Here is a 6,000-nt window from a genome sequence, read left to right on the forward strand (position 1 = left end):
CTGATTTTATATTTTGTTTCCTCTTCCTATAATCCTTATTCAGAATGATTGTAATGACTAATAATTTCAGGTAATTCCTCACATCATTACATTTTAGTTACATATTGTTACTTGGTACTTTCATAAAATCAATAGGGGATTTTAATACAGTAATTTCTGATGAACTACTCTTGTAATTTTGGAATAAACCTTATTTAGCTGTGGTGTGTTATTCTTTTAAGATTTTATTCAGTATTTTATTTTAAATATTTATGTTTATTATTGTTAAATTCAGCTTTTCTTAACATTCTATCTTTGCCAAGTTATGATATTATGGTTGGGTTATTCTGATATTATAATATTGGAAACCTGGCCTCTTTTTCTATGCTTTGGAACAACTTAATTGGCATAATTATTCCTGTTGCTTAATAAGTGGATTTAGTTTACCTGTATCACCTAACTCACCTGTATCACCTGTATCATCACCAGCCATAGCACTTTTTAAAGCCCTCTCTCTTAGTATTCAGAATTCATATTAAAATTCCAAAGTTCATTCAACAGTTTTGAGAGTCAGACAATAAAAAGCTAATTCATCTGTTTTCTTAGAATAAAACACATGTTAAATAAAGTGAACACTAAATCTCAAACACTATGTTTTCATAATTTCTATGGATTCCATTAGCTCTTGGCAAAGATTGTTTATGCTTATATAAAGTTTATTGATTCTAGTATTGTGTTCAAAAACTGACTCATTACTCTTCAGAGACCACAGAAATTTCCATCCTCAATTTATTAGGGAAGAATTGAAGTAAAAATGTAGGCTATGAAATAAAATGAACCTTTACTGAACCATTAGTTTTCCTTGAGCACACCTGGATAATATGCAACTACACTTAAGTGCTTAAGAGATTACAAAAACATTTCATCAAGCTTTTCATCTGAGGCAGGGGACCTACCTTGTTTTTGAAGGTTTCTTCTCACAGAGTAATGCCATGTAAATTCCAGTATAGCCCAGTAGTCTCCAGCCTATTTAGTTACTGTAACAACAGTAACAGCATTTTCTTCTTTATCCAGGATGTGTGCGCTAAGGCTTATCTAGCTCTCCGTCATCACACAAACCTGCTGATCATCCTGTTCTCCATGATGCTGATGACAGGAATGCCCCAGTTAACAAGCAAAGAAGATATTGAATATATTCGGGATGCTTTAACAGTGGGGAAAAATGAGGAGGATGCTAAGAAGTATTTCCTTGATCAAATTGAAGTTTGCAGAGACAAAGGATGGACTGTGCAGTTTAACTGGTTCCTACATCTTGTTCTTGGCATCAAGCAAGGAGAAAAACATTCAGCCTAATATTCTGGGTTAGAATTAAAAATAAGGTAATGTTCCAAAGCTTTAAATCAGCACATCAATTATCAACTTTGGATTTAAATTGTAATAGGACATTATGAAATCTGGCACTTCAGAAATATAGCTCTTTTCCTAGCTGAACTCTTCACTGGAGAAAAATATTGGCACAGCTAATTGTTTAAATAATATTCAGTTCTAGGCCTATTTGCAGGTTTGTTTCTTTCTCATTTGTCTCAGTAGTTTTAGAGAATATTCTAAGTTTAAACAGACTAATCAGTTCCGCATTATGCCTGACGTTTTGACTGTCTTATTATTGAGTGTTTCTGGAAATTCTTTAGAATAACTGGTGACATCTATTTTCATTTGGGCTTACTCTCAATTTTGATTGTCCTTGTGTTCCTTAAACTCTCTACAGAAAAAGATGTAATCATTCTAATCTTTGTCTCATACCTTAAACAATATTTCCAAACATTCTCTCCATGTCTGCAGGTGTCAGTAATGTGCTGCAAGCAAGGAAAGTGAGTTAGTCTTTTCAGTGCCTTTGGCAATTAGGTTCTTTTACAGTATACAACTGAGATAAACAAACACAAAATGGAAAATATGAACCTTTGTGCCCTGGCCTTTCTCTGCTGGTCTTGTTCCAAGATTATGAATAGGAAAAATAAAGATGAGACCATTGTCCCCACTCTGTCCACAGAGTGAATTATTAGACACAACTAGAACAGCTTTTTCTGGCATAGAAATAGGAAGTAACTAAAGGGACTCGTTATTTTTGCCTTTATATTTTTCTCCCTCTCTTTCTCCCTGTCTCCCTTTTTCCTCTTTTCACAACTCTTTACCCAGAGTTGTGAAATCTTCAAGAATCCCTTTACCTTAGATTCAAAAATTAGTTGAAAAGGAATTATGGATTACTTTCCAAGAGTGTTAATTTTACAATTTTTCTAAGAATTCTTTTTTCCTTTTTTAATGGAAGAAGATATTTGCCATCTAAAAAGTACTCAAGTCAGGAGGAAGGACACTACTTGCCCTATCCATCTCTCAGTTTAAAGAACTTTTAAACTTTGACACATTATTCAGATTTTCTAAAAATAATTAAAATGTGTTTTAAAAACTATTTCATCTATTATATATTTTGCTATTTATTGCAAGTGTTTAAACTTTGAGAAAGATCATTAAGTTATTTATAAAATATTTTAAAATTACCTATAGTTACTACTTTACAAAGCAATAAATGTTAGCAGTGTCAATGTTTTCTTAATATAAATACATATTAAACTTAAATTTTTTGCTAAGTAGGTACCTTGTTTGGTGTAGCCCAAAACCTTCCTTTTGTGTATGCAAAAGCTCAGTGGTTCTTAACCCTGGCTGAAAATAAGAATCACCAGGATACTTTTAAAAATACCCTGCCTGAGCACCAAACTCAGGTTATAATTTCTCTTGGATGAGGCCCACACAGTGTTTTTCTAAGTACCTGGGGTGATTCTCATATACAGCTTTCGAAAGCCCTGCATGGCCACCTTTGAATGTGTAGGTAGTGCTGTTTCCTGGTCCACGGGGCCTTTCCCCTGGCTCATAAGGTAGCTAAAAAGAACTCTTTCTTGCCAATTCCTCTTTTAAAATCATGTTCTATCTGCCTGTACAAAGGACCATGCCCTGTAATGAAATGTGTGTTCTTCTGCTATAATAAAGGATAGATATTTTATGGCATGTTTAGAGCAACAATTCCCTGCCACTCTTTTGAGGAAGAGCAGAAGAATGATGCTTTCCAATTCAGAAGAGGATGTTTCCATTGTGCACAGATTCTGCTTTTTGTTTGAACTGCTGAACTAATTATCATAATGACAGAAGAATTACAGAAAATGTATTTATATTTAGCTTATTGGTGCATGTGCATACATATTTGCTCTTCAAATGAACTTGATTCTTCCATATTCCAATGAAGGCATCATTTTAACTCTACAGACTTGCAGATAAACAAAAATCACCTTTGTGTGCGTCCTTCATTGTTGCAAGTGAATCACATGACTCACACCTTTTATCTTTGAAAATGTTCTTGAACTAGGGTCATCCTTCTACTAAGAGGAGATGAACAGAAACCACGAGTCAGATGACTCTGGTCAAAGCAGCTTTTAATGTATGCCGAGAACTGGCTACCTAATTTTCAGAGCCCAGTGAAAAATGTAAATGCCAGGCCTGTCATTCAGAAATCATTAAGACATTCAAGATGGCAAAGGAGAACTTTAATGGAGCACAGGGCCCTCCTGAGCATGGGTCACTGCACAGGTCACAAGCCCATGAAGCTGGCTCTGTGTGTACATAGATAATAGCTTTGGTGCTCAGTTATACATTTACATCATGTCTATATGAGTGCAGATAAAGTGCCAGATCAAAATGCGCTTCTGTTCAAACTCAAATACCTCGTCTCTGTGGCTGTGCATCAGGACCTAAAACACCAGCCAGGAAAAGTGAAGCCAAGCAGACCTTGCCCATATGACTGCACTTCTCTGGCTCTAGTGTTACTCTGGTGTAAGTAGATCAAATAGAGACATTTAGATATAAAATATTTCAACTCTCTTGAATTAAAAAACAACTTTATCAAATATATCTTTTACAGGAGATGAATTTTTACATATAGGAATTCTGCAGCATAATTCAGAGGCTGTCAGTCCTATATAATTGTAAATTATTTTTTGAAAGGAGTACAAAAATAATTTAGAAAATAAGTTTCTGGAGCAAATTCTGACCTTTATTTGGTAAGCTAGGCTCTATTTGACAAAGAAATAAAGTGTCAATTGTACTGTACAATATGAATAAGAAATAAAATAAATGTGGATTGTTAAAGGTTCTAGTCTCTTATTTTCTACTTAATTCAACCTAATAATTCTAACCAATACATTTGGTTCTAGTCTGGGTGGATATCTGCATATTCTTATGCAGGTGCAGAGGAATGGAAAGCACACACCTTGGCTAAAGCATCCACTCAGAAAGCTGAGATATTTCCTCTTCTGGGAAACCCAGTTCTCCCAACTTTCATTTGTATATTAATTAAAAATTGTTAAATGTAAATTTAAATAAAACAAAGAATCTGATATCTTGTGTTCTCTAGTATATATCTTTTAATGTCTGAAAGACCACATACTCCTGAAACTCAAATTCTTTCTTTTGAGAAAACTTTATTGAGGTTACACTACTTATCAGACACTGGTCAAAGTACTGCACATCAGGCCATGGAACAAGGCTGTCCTAGTCCCAGTCATTAAAGAGAATAGTTTGCTGGTGAAAACAGACACTTTATAATGGGGGCTATTGTGGACTGAATTGTGTCCCCCAAAAGATACACTGAAATTCTAACCCATGGTATCTGTGAATGTAATCTTACTTGGAAATAAGTTCTAGAGATGTACAGATATGCCTCATCTTATTGTGCTTTACAGATGTTGCATTTTTTACAAACTGAAGGCAAGACCCTCCACCAGCAAAAAGATTAGGCTTGTTTTATCTAGATACTCGATTTATAGTGGTGATGTGGAACTGGACCTGCAATATCTCTGAGGTCTGCCTATAATTAAGTTAAGATGAAGTCCTAATCCAATGTGACCAGTGTACTTAACAGAAGATGAGGGAGAATGCCCCGTGACAGAGGCAGAAATATAATGATGTGTCTACAAGCCAAGGAACACCTGGGGCTACCAGAGGCTGGAATAGGAAAGGAAGGATTTTCACCAGAAGCTTCCAAGGGAAAAAGCCTAGCCAACACCTTGTTTTCAGACTTCTCACCTCCAGAGCGGTGAGAGAACAAATTTTTATTATTGTAAATCACCCAGTTTATGATACTTTGTTATGCATCCTTGGGTACTAATAATGTCAATAACCAAAAATTTTGTGGGTACTTTTTGGGGGGAGTGTTGGAAGATCACACAATTTTTTAAGTAAACTTACTTGATATTTTCTGCTGTTACCAAAAGGATTTAATGGCATATGTGACAAAGTGCTAATATTCTTACTATATAAAAATCCCTAATAATTCAATAAGAAAAAGGTAAATACCTCATAAGAAAATACTGAAGTCCCACAAAAAAATACATGTAGCCAATATGACAGCAGACCCAAATCACTATAGATTTAAGAAATGAGAATTAAAAATAACTTACTTTTTTTCACCATCAGATTAGCGAAGATTGGTAATGCAAAGAGTTGGTGATAATTTGTGAGAAAGAACAGTTTATCATACTGTTGAAAGTAGAGCAAGTTGGTAAATTAATGCATGGCATTTTGTTAAATCTTATCACACTTAAGAAGGTATCTGTTCTCTAATTCAGCAAGTCCACATCCAAGAATTTACCCTTCAGAGATTATTGGACAAGTGTGCAAAAGACTTATGGGCAAAAAGTTACCAGCATTCTTTGTAATAACCAAAACTTTGAAACAGCCTAGAAGTCCTTCAGTATGGGGACTGGTTAATTAAATCACATCTATACAATGAATTGCAATGAACCCCTTGATAAGGTAAGGTACATCAAAATATCAAAATGTGTTGACAATTGTATAGATCTCGGTCCTATAAAGGAGTGAAACGAGGTGTTCACGGGACGATATTACATTATGGTCACACTCAAGTTAAAACGTAGGTTTGTATATGCTTTAAAAGTCTGGGAGGATATACTTTGCACT

At 34.8% G+C, this 6,000-nt stretch overlaps 1 protein-coding gene across 1 annotated transcript in view; it reads left to right on the forward strand.

Moving 5' to 3' along the window:
* Positions 1–4,420, forward strand: part of PIK3CG (phosphatidylinositol-4,5-bisphosphate 3-kinase catalytic subunit gamma) — a 46,276-nt gene extending 41,856 nt beyond the window's left edge. The window contains exon 11 of the mRNA XM_090287336.1: positions 1,054–4,420. Within this exon, the coding sequence (XP_090143462.1) occupies positions 1,054–1,332 (279 nt within the window). The 3' untranslated portion in view covers positions 1,333–4,420. The remainder of the gene's footprint in view (positions 1–1,053) is intronic.
* Positions 4,421–6,000: the final 1,580 nt, after the last annotated feature.

The sequence above is a fragment of the Furipterus horrens genome, unplaced genomic scaffold (assembly GCF_987537825.1).
Source record: "Furipterus horrens unplaced genomic scaffold, mFurHor1.1.pri manual_scaffold_9, whole genome shotgun sequence".
Classification (NCBI taxonomy): Eukaryota; Metazoa; Chordata; class Mammalia; order Chiroptera; family Furipteridae; genus Furipterus; species Furipterus horrens.